The sequence below is a fragment of the Canis lupus genome, chromosome 18 (genome assembly GCF_003254725.2).
Source record: "Canis lupus dingo isolate Sandy chromosome 18, ASM325472v2, whole genome shotgun sequence".
In the NCBI taxonomy this organism is placed as follows: domain Eukaryota; kingdom Metazoa; phylum Chordata; class Mammalia; order Carnivora; family Canidae; genus Canis; species Canis lupus.
Genome location: NC_064260.1, coordinates 5987319 through 6000495, shown reverse-complemented (window position 1 = coordinate 6000495; position 13177 = coordinate 5987319). Strand labels below are relative to the sequence as shown.

General features: G+C 44.9%; 1 protein-coding gene across 3 annotated transcripts in view; it reads right to left on the bottom strand.

Moving 5' to 3' along the window:
* LOC112661500 (epidermal growth factor receptor) overlaps positions 1-13177 on the bottom strand; it is a 196999-nt gene that overhangs the window by 33146 nt on the left and 150676 nt on the right. For all 3 annotated transcript variants that reach the window (XM_025449571.3, XM_035701348.2, XM_035701347.2), the window contains exons 8-15: positions 12654-12770; positions 9393-9519; positions 9220-9293; positions 8288-8378; positions 5801-6000; positions 4553-4685; positions 2639-2729; positions 831-988 (exon numbers count right to left, since the gene is read on the bottom strand). In XM_025449571.3, coding sequence (XP_025305356.1) covers positions 831-988; positions 2639-2729; positions 4553-4685; positions 5801-6000; positions 8288-8378; positions 9220-9293; positions 9393-9519; positions 12654-12770 — 991 coding nt within the window. The remainder of the gene's footprint in view (positions 1-830; positions 989-2638; positions 2730-4552; positions 4686-5800; positions 6001-8287; positions 8379-9219; positions 9294-9392; positions 9520-12653; positions 12771-13177) is intronic.

Below are 13177 nucleotides of genomic sequence, written 5' to 3'. Positions count from 1 at the left end.
TTCCTACACCACATACACAGGTACACACACACGGAGGCGCACACAGGGTGCACACCAACACACAGGTGTGTGCACACAGGCGGCACACACGTGCACACAGGCACACACGTATACATACACACAGGTACATGGGAACACACGTACAAGCATAGGCACACACATATATGCACATGCATACGAGTGTGTGCACACACATGCAGAGGCTTTTTCAGGCTGTGGGATGCACAGGGTGGGGGGAGGTGAGGGACCTCACTATTTCACACTCTGGAATCTCCTAGGAAAACCCAAACTCAAAGACAAAAGACATCACTGACAAGTGGTCACTGATAAACTCACACCCTCCTCAAAATACCTCTGCTCCCCAGCTTTTTCTCCCCCACAATGCCTGGCAGTCCCAGAAAGGGAACAAACACTATGCAAAGTGAGTGCAAATCAAAACTGTAACTTTTGGGACCACGTGTAGGGTTCGTGCAGCCTCTGAAGGTGCTGCAGGGCAACTGCAGGAGTTATGGGCCGAGGATGCTACTGATACATGAGTGGCTTGGAGGGAAGAAAGGCCAGTTTACTTCTGAAGAGGTGACTGACAGGACAGAGACCGGACAGGCGCCAGAGGAGAGGAGACTGGGGTACTGGGGTTAGGAGGTCCTTGCTAGGAGGCCCTTGGGATGTGCAGAAATGATGGCTGAGTAGAAAGTAAAAGAGGCCACCATCTCATACTATCACTGAATTTCATCAGAAAAAACTATTCTCTCTTCTCCACTTGGTTTATTCTTTTTCGGTTACATATAATTAAAATAAATATCTTTCCAAGACGCAGAGCTTCTGCTCACCCATAGGTGCAGTTTGGATGGCACAGGTGGCACATGCGGCTGCCATCCGAAAACTTCCAGACCAGGGTGTTGTTTTCTCCCATGATGCCAGCCGGGCAGGTCTTGACGCAGTGAGGGCCATCGATGTAGTGGGCGCACTTGATGCAGCTGTCCGGCCCCTGCGCCAAGACGGAGAAAGACATTTACGGATGCTTCTTTCGCTTTCAAAATTGAAATACTTATTGTGAAAACAGTCGAATAATAGTAGAAATTCTTCAAGCAGAAAAACGGCAAGCTTGTCTGGGACTGCTGTTGCTTGATGTGACTGCTGTTAACAGCTTACGATAAAGTCTCCCTGACTTTAAAGGCATTTAACAGGGACACCTGGGGGGCTCAGCAGTTGAGCGTCTGCCTTCTGCGCAGGGCACGATCCTGGAGTCCCGGGATCGAGTCCCCCATTGTGCTCCCCGCAGGGAGCCTGCTCCTCCCTCTGCCTGTGTCTCTGCCTCTCTCTGCGTCTCTCATGAATAAATAAATAAAATCTTTAAAAAATCTTTTTTTAAAAAAGGCATTTAACATATAAGCATACGAAATATTCATCACAGCTTCCTTAATGGGTCATGGGCATCGTTCTTTGACAAAACAATCTAATTAGTCTATGAGTATATTTATTTACCTCTTCATTGCTCAGATGGACTTTTCTGCATATGATATTTGAACGTAAGGGGAGACTCTGTGGGCGGCCAAAGACATTTACGGATGCAGAGGCGAATTTAAGAGAGCCCACATCTGTATTTCTCTAGGCACAGGAGGGTGGCAAGTGTAAGCGCAGCGGTGGCTGCATAACTAACTGTGTACCAGGCTGAGTTTGATTCTGTTTATGGAACTTGGAGCGCCCTTGGAAAACTCAGAAGTGAGCGTATCGGGACTGCTCAGGCTGTGCCCACGTCCTTTCATAAAGGGACTAAAATACAACTGGTAGGAAGGATGTGCTTGTTGGTGAAGTTCTCTGATGTCTCCGCTTTGTCCAAAGACTGAGTGTTCTCAGAACCAGAACAATCAGATGACTAAGCATCACCAACAGCTTTCTTTCTTTTTTTTTTTTTTTCCACAGCTTTCTTTCAATGATAAAAATGTAACCGAACGCCATGTGAGCTTGTGAACCGATGGCTTCCTGTGTAACCTGTCACACCTGTTGGCAGCCTCTACCTCAAAACACAGCCTTCTGCCCAGTTCAGAGGGAACTCCTGAAAAACGTTTTCAATTAGTAGATGCAGGTATGACTGTTGAAGCTCAAATCCAAACAGAAGTCCTGATAAATAATACTGAGAATGAACAACATTCGGAGAGTGGTGTGAGGGGGCCCTGAATTCTCACTTACACTCTTTAAAATATCATGCAGATAGAAAAAGCTGCGTTGAAAAGTTTTGCTGGGCGTTTCTTTCAAAATTCTTTGAATAACTGTGAACTAATGTTAAATAAGAATTTGACGTTTGATTAAAATGATAAAGCAAATGATGACAGATGTCAGAAATAATGAAAACTGGCTGACAGTGTACCCAGTCTACCATAGGCCTCCGTTTCTGGTGAAGGAGCAGACGTTATTAAACTTGGTAGGGGGTGTTGGACAGGAAGGGTAAGTGCTCCTGCAAGGTGGGTTGTGTGATGACGTCAACTCAACCAGTCTCCTGACCTGGAGGTCACAGCACCGCCCCCCCCGCCCCCCGCTTGGTGGCTACAGAGTGTTGTTGGCTCATTGTCGTGGTTCTGCTGCTGGGAAAGCCTCTCCCTAGGATGTACGAGGGAATAACATCAACTGCGCTCCTCACCCGTCCTGTGCAGGTTATGTTCATGGCCTGGGGCAGGCATTCCGGATGGCACTGTATGCACTCCGAATTCTCCACAAACTCCCTTGGCTCCCTGAGAGAAGAAAGGAAACTGATCAGTGCCATCTCTAGGGATCCTGCTTCAAAATGCTGGGGGGTTACAACCGTCAGAGTTAATCAGACACAAGTCACCTTTCTCAGAAATGCAAAAAAGAAAAAAACAAAAAAACACAAAAAAAATTTAGGTCAACATGCAACAGTCAGGAATCTAGGACGATACTGTAATATGATAAACTGTATTAACCGAATCCTTGGTCATCTTCTATCCTGGACAAATGGTCAAATTTCATTTATAATCAAACATCTTGCCTGCATTTCTTTACAAGGCACAGTTTCTATTAGGCACACAAGCCAAAAAATGAAAAAAATTTAGTCCTTCAGAGGTGACCTCGCCCCTTGCCCCCAATCTCAGATTCGTGGATATCTGCATTAAGCTGGGAAGAAATGGTTAACTGTGGACTAATGCTCAGGAAAAGGAAGGAGAGACATTAAAACTTACTCAATGGTTATTAAGAAAAACAGTACGTAGGGAACGAAGGTGTGAAAATTTTTGCTTGTGATGGTTTCGCTATTCCTCAAAGATGTCTAGATGGATGTTAAGCAAGAAGATGATGTTTGATTGAAAAGGCAAAATAGTTGTGACAGCTTTTAACACTGAAATCTGCCTCTGCCTGGTAATTAACTACAGGTCTTCACTCCAGTGAATACACAGTGTTTACACCCACAACATGGTCCATAAATCCTCCCTAATGTCATTTAAACCAAATATGCCCAATTTTTTTTTTTTTTCTTCCTTCCCTCCTTCTCCGGGTTACACGCCTGCTGGAGAAGCCAGCCATGCAAACCGAGCAAGTGCAGCAAGACACCAGGGTTCTCTAACAGAAAGGCTCCACCCTCATGGTTATTCTAATTTCCTCTCTCTCTAAGAAGATGTGGAAACCATGAGATTCATGTCTGTTTGCAGCAGTAACGATTGCACCAATATTTCTTACTTGTTGAAGCAACACTGTCAATTATACAAAGGACTCTGTTAGGTGACCGAGCGCACCTGCTAAAGGATTCCTACAGAGTTGGACTTGGGCTTCTCATCCTGTTCCTAAATATTTCTGGATCCGTACTGTGGCCCAAGCGCTGAAAGCGAACAAGAAGGATGGTTCCTGTAGCCATCTGTAATTCCCCTGGCTCTTCTCTCTCACAAAATTTCCCCTTTTCTTTACATTAAAAAACAAAAAAAAGCACCTCTGCCTCTCTCTATCCTTCAATTTTACTTTCCTATTAATTTATTCTTAGTCATTATTTGAGGTCATGCAAAAAGCTTGACATCAGTATCAAGATTCCCACAGAAGCGACAGATTGGACTTTCTATTGATGGCAAATAAATTTAACAATGGTTATGTTATATGCTTGTTTATTTCTTTGTCCATGGTTACATTTAAAGTTATTTGCACAGTTTGGTATTTGTTGAACATGAAACAAATTAACCGGGAAATGTAATTTATACTAGGATATTTTGACATGCCAGGAAGAGTAATTCCAAAGAAAAGTCTAAACGGCTGTGGTCTTGGCCACACAAACCATTTCTGACTTTTCCATTTGTCTTGGGAACTCTGTGTGGCTGAGAAAATTATCAGGTATTTCCAAAAATAGAGACTCTCTAAATTAGTGGATAGGATTAAGTAATGAAAAAAGTTTGTTCATTTCCTTTTGTGATTAACAGTTGTCAAGAAATAAAGACCAAAGAAAAAGGGAAAAAAACAAAAGGATAAGTTTCAAAGTGAAGTAACTGTAAACCTATAAAAACAATCGCCTTATTATTATTTTTTAATGAAAACAAAAGGGGTTAAGAGATAGCCTTACCCCTCCAGAATGTTGCACTTTTCCACACATTCCTTGCCACGGCTGACGTTTCGGCAGGACACGCAGTCTCTCGGCCCTGGGCCCCAGCAGCCTTCTGAGGAGCACAATGGATGGCAGACGTGGCCTATGGCCTCTGAGAAGACAGACCGAGACACAAGGGGTCAGCTATGGCACAGTGACTGGAGGGGCCACTTGAGACCGCTCCTGTAAGTGGGATGCTGGGCTCTCTGTGACCTTGAGCTGCATGGACATGGCGGGGTGGGGTGGGGGGGCCTGGAAGAAGCGATGACACACAACGGGCTTCCAGAGGCCAACTACAAGTTCCTCTTCCCTGCGGGGAGTCAAGGGTTCCTGGCCTGGAGCTGGGTAGCATTTTGCGGATGAATGTCATAGCTGATGGAAACACAGGGAAGGTTTGTGGGCCTTGCCGTGTGCTGGGCACCATGCCAAGAGTTTTACATGTAAAATTCCATTTAATTCTCTCCCAAGCAGTGAGAATCACTGAGGAAGCCGAGGCCTACACATGCTGAGTAAACTGACCACAGTCTGGAAGCTGGGAAGGGCTAGAGTCAGGGTGTGACCTCAGATCTGCTTCTCCCAGTGACCAGGTAACGGGCACGCCTGGCTTCAAGAGCTGCCTGAGACTCTAAACTCAGACTAGAAAATGTCAGTGTAAATGTTCATTCTACCTGCACGCGTGTGCACGTGTGTGTGCACGTGCGTGTGTGTATGTGTTGCTAGCTACGTTCATCAGAGGCTAAAAGGTAAGATAATGTATACAAAACTCAGTTCTGTAAATTATAAATAAATAATTGATAGCTTAAATCTCAAGGCAAATCCATCCTATGACATGTGAGTGATTTGGAAACAATTCCAATGAACTTTACACGATAACTTCACATTTAGGAATATACAGATTTCTTTTAATCTGCTTCTTCAGGAATGAAAAATGTAACTTAAATGTTTGGGGATATTCCTTTTTAAAATAAATTTTTTTAAAGGATTTTATTTATTTATTCATGAGAGACACAGAGACAGGGAGAGGGGCAGAGACACAGGCAGAGGGGAAGCAGTCTCCCTGCAGGGAACCTGATGCAGGACTCGATCCCAGGACCCCGGGATCATGACCCGAGCCAAAGGCGGATGCTCAACCACTGAGCCACCCAGGTGCCCTGTTTGGGAATATTCTAAATCAAAAGAAATGATCCATGTGAACCATCTCCACAATCAACCAGAGTGATTACTTACTGCAGGCTTTTTCATCTTTGTTGTTTATAATTTTGGTTTTCTGACTTGAAGTCCCAAAGAGTTTCTTCCAGTTTATTGTATTTGCATAGCACAATTTTCGGTTTCCAGAGATGATCACATCTCCATCGCTTATCTCCTTGAGGGAGCGTAATCCCAAGGACGTTATGTTCAGGCCGACGACCGCCAGAGAAAACTGGCCACTGTCGCGGGGAGAAGAAACATAACGTTGTTAAAAATTATGAAAAGATTATATCACTAAAAACGTTATTTTTATTTTCTGGACCACCTTCTGTTTACTACAAACTGCCTCGCACTGATTGTAAGTCATATTGCAGGAAGTCTGTATCACAACTTCTGAAAATTATAAGAGTTTTTTTTTTAAAGCTCCTCCAGGGAAAAGCCTGTTCCTTGTTCATTTAGTATCTTTAACCCCAGTGGCATTGTGGGGGCTGAATAAACGTTAATATCATTATTATATGCACTGCATTTTTTTTTTGTGCCTGGGAATAGAGAGCATGTTCTAACCTCTCAAATATCCAAATACGCTTCAAAAACCATAGGTTCATCTTTTCCACCCATGCATCCACCCATTCATCTATCCATCTATCTACTCACTCATCAATCCGTATACTTGTCTATGTATCTATGCACATATGCATCCATCGATCCTTCCACCTCTCTATTCATCCATCCATCACCCATATCCATTCATCTGTCCATTCACCTATTCACCCAACTATCTATCCACTCATCTGTCCACTCATCTATGCATCCATGCACCTACCCATCCATCCACCTTCCCACTCATCTATCCATTCATCCATGGATTCATCTATCCATTCATCCATCTATCCCTCCACCTGTTGATGCACTGATTCATCGATCTATCCATTTACTGAACAATCATTTGAACCACCCAACTCTGTGCTAGAACTCTATAAGGCTATCAATAGGTTTCCATCAAGTGATTGGGCAAAAGTCATTCACCCTGAAGGGAGGGAAGTCCTGAACAGGAGCAGGAAGGCAAGAAAGCAGCTGATGGGTGCTGAGAACCAGGAGCTACTGCTGGAGCAGAAGCCTGGAAGAAGTGTCCGGTTACTTGGACACCTTGAGCTCGGTTGTGGTCTGCAAATGATGGAAACCATAAGAAAGAGACTTGCATTTTTGGGAAGCTCACTGGACACCAAGACAGGGAATGGACTAGTTGAGACAGCACCGAATGAGGAGACATCATACACAGGATGACAAAAGTTTAACTTGGAGATTCCTCCTCTCTCCTTGTCTCTGTTTCTCCCTCAACCTTTTCCTCCTCCTCCCTTTCCACAGCCTGCTCCTGAGGAAAGCGAGGAGCCCTGTGTAGGAGACCAGCAGCACCACTGTTTTAGAAATTCTCTCATCATGTGCTCACGGAAGCCTAGACACTGGGATAAAGCTGGGGTCACCTTCGTCTGGTGAGCCATACCTGGAGCCAGTGGCCACCCTGCCCCTCCATTTCTCATTAAATGTGAAAAGAAAACAAAGTAATTCTAAATTTGTTTAAATTCCTAGAACTAAGCCAAGTGGTACATGCCAGTCACCCAAGAAAATTGATCTAAATCTCTTATCTCTGTATAAATCTTGGGCAAAAGAAATATTGTTAAGAACTTAGAACAAAGGGTCTTTCCAGGGAAGCAATGTTAGCTCCATGGTTAGTACAAGACATGCACAGCCAAGATGGTTTTTAAAAAGCGATTATGTATTTTATGTATACTCTATTCAGATTTTCTTTAATATTGAATGATATTACGTAGTTGTCTTAGGGGTCAATTAATGGGTGATAGTTCTCAGCATTAGACTGTTTCCAAGGCAGATCTGACAAAGAGATTCTCAAAATACAAAACTGATTATTACTCTTAATACATTAAAGATGCTTCTATGTGAGTATTTTGCTGCTGGGAGTTGGAAAAGTGGAAATCCTGAACCAGACATTTAATGTTAAAAAACCTCTCAAGGGCTCCCTCTGATACAATGTGCTTATAAGGACACATCCCCTCGGTGCTCTTCTTGCCAAAAACACATGACCAGCCGTTCTACTACTACAAAACCAGTACTTTTTAAGATTGTCAAGGCTACAAGTGATAAAGGAAGACACAGGAACTGTGATAGATTGGAAGGGACTAAGGAGACATCCCAACTACGTGCCATGTGGGGTCCTGGGCTGGACGCTGAAACAAGGCATTCCCAGCACGCTGGTGAAATCTGACTGATGTCTGGTGCTGGAGCCAACAGCACGGCACGATGCTCATTTCTTCACTTTGTCCTCCTACCATGTGTAGGTGAGATGTTAACAATGGTCGGAGCTGGCTGGGGGACACAGGGCAGCCCTCTCTGTAGGATCTTTGCAACAGCTGCACGAGTCTAATTTCAAATTCTTTATTGGGTCTTATTTTAAACATAAATCAGTAAATAAATAAGCAATACACCAGGCTTTGGGCAGGCTCAACTTACTGTTGCTTTGTTCTTCCACGTATGATTTCTAGGTTCTCGAAAGCATGGAGGTCAGTCCTATTTTCGGGCCAGGCCTGAATCAGCAAAAACCCTAAAAAGGCAAAAAAGTAAGGCTCAGACACATGCCATGTAGACATGTTTTTTTCATGCGACATTTTAGGATTCTCAGGAGACTGCAATAGGAGCAGGAAAGGGGAACTCTTGATTTGATTCTTCTTTGTTGTCTTCATCGTGTCCATCCATGTGTAGATACAAGCCAAGGTGGGCACCTGCCTCTCCTCTAGAATTCCCAGCCCTGGCTGCATCTCTGCCACCACCAACTCCCCCCACAGGCCATCCCACGGTGCCACGGTCCTGACAGCCGGGTTGGGCTCCGTATCTGATGAGTCAAACCCGCTTCCGCTCTCGATGGCGGCTGCTGTGTCTTGACCTGTCATCACACAGAAGGACATTCGCATGCTCTCCTTACTTAATTCCAATCCTAAAAACAGTCTTGTTATGTAGGTCTAACTGCTTCCTTTCTGGGGGGAAAGGCAGGGAAGCTCTGATGGGAATCATGGACAAAACGGGCAGGGACGTGGGGTCCAGTCTGTGCCTGTGAGCCTGTGTCGTTCCCTCAGTGTTCGCCCTTCTTCTGCCTCCACCCGAGAGTCACTGGGCCATCAGCATGGCTGGCCAGGCCGAGGAGACGAGGGTTAAACATGTTCACACAAAACCAGGAATGACTCAAGTCTTTGATTAAAGTGCTCACGCTTCACACGCAGGGGAAATAGCATTTGTGAGAACTATCAAAGAACTCATTAGTCACTAATGACAGAAGTTCAGACGGAATGTTTTTATGACGCTGAGAGAGAAGAAAATGCATCTCCCGGCTCGCTCTCTAAAACACCCAGTTCCCATTCATGTGCATGTGACATGTTAGCAGCACACACCTGTTATTTCCTTGACAGTTTTCAGGATATCCAGCTCCTTCGGATCTAGAGGTAGGGTATGCGTGAAGGAGTCACTGAAACAAGAAACAAAACGATTATTGATCACCAGTGTCTACCAGTGAACAAAGCGGATTTTGTGTTTCTCTAGACCAGACACTTAATCTGTTACATACCCTCTAAATGCGACTGGCAAGATATGAAGGTCTCCACTGATCGACGTGCAGTTTTTGAAGTGTTTAATGTTTGTAGCATTTATGGAAAGTGTGTCTTTGAACTCTCCAATCCCTATTCCATTACAAACTGTAAAGACAAGGAGATGTTTAGTCCAACCACATATGCTGAATTCAGAAGAGCCCAGGTTCCACAGGCAGAGGAGGGACGGAAGAGAATTGTAGCCGTGAGACTATCACTGCCAGGACATCATTCAGTCATTCAGCATTAATGGAGGCCTGCTGGGTACTGGTAACTCTGGCGGGGTCCAGGGTTACACTGGTTGGAGAAGGCGATGCCGTCCTCAGGGCTGTTGCTGCCCTAACTGGGAACGCAGTCTCCCCCTCCTGATTTCCCACTTGGTCTCTAATTGCTCGTAACCATCCCTCCTGGCAGTGCAATTCCCCTGAGGACAGCAGTGCCACCGCGGCCCGGCTCTCACCAGGGCGCTCCCCTAAGACCCAACACCTTTTGATTGTCCTTTTTTTTTTCTTAAGATTTAATTTATTTATTCACAAGACACACACACACACACACACACACACACACAGGCAGAGAAATAGGCAGAGGGAGAAGCAGTCTCCATGCAGGGAGCCCGATGTGGGACTCGATCCTGGGACCCTGAGCTGAAGGCAGATGCTCAACCCCTGAGCCACTTAGGTGTCCACCTTCTGATTGTCCTAACCTGGTTGCAGCTCTGTCATCTATTTTAAAGAAACAAAGTACATAGATTTCTTTTTTATTATTATAAAGAGTAAGATGTGCTCATCTGAGAAGGTTGAAAAGTATAATGAGGGGATGAAAATAACCAGAGTTTCTACTACAGGATATCCTTCCAGCTATCCTCCATGGTTATGTCACACCAGATATGTATTTCCTTTTTTTTTTTTTTTTTTTTACTTATTTTGCTGTTAACACTCCTCATATTATTGAAACTATTCACGAACATGGGTTTTAATGGCTGTCTTATATTACGTCATAGGGAATACTGTAATAGCTTTTATCAGATGAACTTTTTCCCCTGTGTTTACTTGAGCAAAAGGCTTTGATCTGTGTCCTATTGCTACATCAGTCTCAAATGCCCCTTTCCACACTCTGAGCCCCTTTATTAATTTAGATCCACTCCTAAATTTCCATTGCAAATGCCACCTCTACCCGAAAACCCATTTATCTGTTGTAATGCTTCCTCTAGAGTTTGCAGAGCAATTTGCGTACCTATCTTCCAGACTTTTTCTTGACTCTGAAGGGTAATCACTGCAAATCTCCTTGCTCAGGATAAGATCTTATTCTTTCCTCCCCGTGGACTTCTCGGGGATGCAGTCAAGCCCTGCTGTTCCACCATCCCCATGCTTCACTCCACTGGGCGTCCCTTGCAGGAAAACCTTCCCCTGCTGACTGGGGTGTCCACGACCGTCCCACCAGCTGGGTCTCCAGGCTCACCCTGTGGGCCAGCCTCCTCTCTGGTTCTGAGGAGCTGCTCTAAGGACTTCTGGGTTGAATGGCTCATCCTGTGCTGCATCTAGCACAATGGGGTTATGGGATTCATGGCCAGGCTTCCTTAGGATTCACAGGGTCTGGCTGACAATGGAGAATGAGGTGGCCAGAGGAGGAACTGCCATTTAATTAGAGGTCTGGCAGGTGATTCCCTGTGTTTATTCAAGTTCTCTCCTGCTCGTGTGCAATGGTGATGGGGGGGTTACTTTAATTCCTGAATTCAGAATGAAGATTTATATGAACTTATCTGGAGTGATTTCCAGGATATATTAAGGTTAAGAAGCAAAGTGCAAGGAGTTTAGTCAGGACCTTTTGAGTAGAAGACATGACTGGGACATGGGATGTGCCAAAGGGATGCAGGAGGCCTCTGGAGAGGCTCCTCCTGGCCGCATGTGGGACAATTTAAGCACCCAAATGAATGACAGGAATGGATTTCTAGAAACTGAATAAAGGATTCCATGATTTCACATGGGAACTAAACTTTTTTAAAAAAGGAATGCCAACTAGTAAGTGAAGACATGATAGAGAAAAATCACTATTTAATAGCCATCAGAAATCTTTACTGATTTGTCATCATCAGTAATGAAGTAACATGGCATCATAGGCTACCTGATGAGATACAACGAGAGGAAATCAACACAACCTACACAGTGCTCCTTCCCACAACACTCAACTTGAGTGTGGCCATAAGGGCAAACCGCCAGTGAAGCCAAACTGAGGGACACTGCAAAATACCTGGCCTAGACTCTTCACATGAGGTCATGTGGGGAGAAGGGAGAAGAAAAGCCAGTGGCAGAGGGGAGCTGAGATACAGCTGTCAAAGAATGAAGATACTGGAGGCAGGACATCTACATGAAACCCATCATGGGTGATTGGGTTCTGGATTGATAAGCAGCTAAAAATAACTTAATCAGCAATTGGAGAAGGACAATCATCATATGGGAATATAAGAAATAGTGAAAGGAAAAAAAAAAGAAATAGTGAAAGGGATTATAAGGCAAAGGAGGGAGACTGAGGAGGGAAAAAAATGAGAGAGAGACAAACCACGAGAGACTCCTAACTCTGGGAGAAAAACAAAGGGTTGCAGAAGGGGAGGAGTAGGGGAGGATGGGGTGACTGGGTGACAGGCACTAAGGAGGGCACTTGATGGGATGAGCACTGGTGTTATAGTATATGCTGGCAAATTGAATTTAAATTCAAAAAAAAAAAAAAAGGAAAAAGGAAAAAAAATAAAAATGACTTGATCGGGACAGGAGGGGGAAGCCCGAATTAAACTGAATAGCAGAAAAGAGTACTGAGTTGATGTTAAATAATCCTGAGCGTGAACCTTTTATTCCTTAGGAGAAGGAGGAAGAAAATATGCTGACAAATGTAGGGGTGAAGTGTTATGATATCTCTGTCCTATAACTCAGGAAAAAAGTTGACCAGGGCATGCACACACACACACACACACACACACATGCAATGAGGCAACACACTAAAAAGTGGTGAATTTATGTGGAAGGTGTACGGGTGTTCATTGCTCTGGTCTTGCAACATTTCTAGGTGTTCGGAAATTTTTACAAAAACGACAATTATAAAGGCTTCTAATAAGGAGGAGTCAATTGGCATTGAGCGTCCTCCAAGGACAGGGCCCAAGATGAAGGAAGAGATTTGCTCCGATCTCTTCCAAGTATGACGCGGAGGGGGCCTGGGGGGGGCTTCACGACCACACGCTGTGGGCTTCCTACCTTTGCGACAAGGCCCCTCACACTTCTTACACTTGCGGACACCATCCTCCTCCACCTCGTAGCTGTCAGAGCTGCAGGCGCGGACACATGAACCGTGGTCTGTCACCACGTAGTTGCCTGGAGAGACAAGGAAGCAAGGTGGCGAAAGCGGCACCAGGTGTTTCTGGGCCCCACACCATTGTCTCATGTTCCCCTATAAAGGGGCCGATGAAAAGGGCCTATAATCCTCGGGTTTTATTTACTTGAAGGACAAAGAATGAGAGGCTGCAAACAGAAAAGGAAGCAGGTTGGAGAGCTTTAATGGCTTCTCCAGCCTTGATGTGGAGAAACAGAGCCCGTCACGGGCAGGAAACAGATGGGTCAAGTAGAACATGGTTTCAAACATCTCTTCGCAGCTCATTTTTCTGTCGGTGATGCCTCCAGGATGTACTATCAAGCACTACCCACGTCTGAGGATGCGGGTAGTACTTGTGGCCGACGGCCCCCTCTGAGGTCCCGTCCAGCCCGGCAGCCTTCCCTTGGCT